At 40.6% G+C, this 505-nt stretch overlaps 1 protein-coding gene across 1 annotated transcript in view; it reads left to right on the top strand.

Moving 5' to 3' along the window:
* LOC119590803 (codanin-1-like) overlaps window positions 1–459 on the top strand; it is a gene marked incomplete at its 3' end in the record, with an annotated part of 14,365 nt that extends 13,906 nt beyond the window's left edge. The window contains 1 exon segment of the mRNA XM_037939532.1: window positions 115–459. Within this exon segment, the coding sequence (XP_037795460.1) occupies window positions 115–267 (153 nt within the window).
* Between the last annotated feature and the right edge of the window lie 46 nt (window positions 460–505).

Below are 505 nucleotides of genomic sequence, written 5' to 3'. Positions count from 1 at the left end.
TCCTATTTGCAGAAAATGTTTTTGACACTCTTGGCCCAATATTCTCAAAATGCCAAGGAAAACATATTTGAAAGAGGAACAATGACATTTTCCTCATTAATTTTCTTCTTTCAGGAAATACTGACTGGAATGTCTTCGTGTATCGAGGCTGTAGCGAAGGAAGCCCAGAAGAACAAGGACCTCTGTGGCAACCCGACATTGGTGCAGCTGCTAGAGTGGGTTGGCTGGGTGTGCGGCCAAATGGAAGAATTCCCCGATGTGTTATAGCAGACTTTCATGAAGAGAGGACTGTCTCCCCTCTTTGGGCAGGTACAAGGTTGAGGTTTTAGGTCGCAGTTTGGTTTGAGTGGACATGAATACAGGGATACTCATATATAGGATATTTTAATGCTCAGCCCACCTTACTTTGCATCTTTTTTCCCCTTTTCTTTCTATGAATACACTATAGGCATTTTCATTTTTTTTTAGTGAAAGATGAAAGCAAATATGCTGATACTCTTTTATT

The sequence above is a fragment of the Penaeus monodon genome, chromosome 27, assembly GCF_015228065.2.
Source record: "Penaeus monodon isolate SGIC_2016 chromosome 27, NSTDA_Pmon_1, whole genome shotgun sequence".
Lineage (NCBI taxonomy): Eukaryota > Metazoa > Arthropoda > Malacostraca > Decapoda > Penaeidae > Penaeus > Penaeus monodon.
Note: the sequence above shows the minus strand (reverse complement) of the source record. Positions and strands in the feature narration are given on the sequence as shown.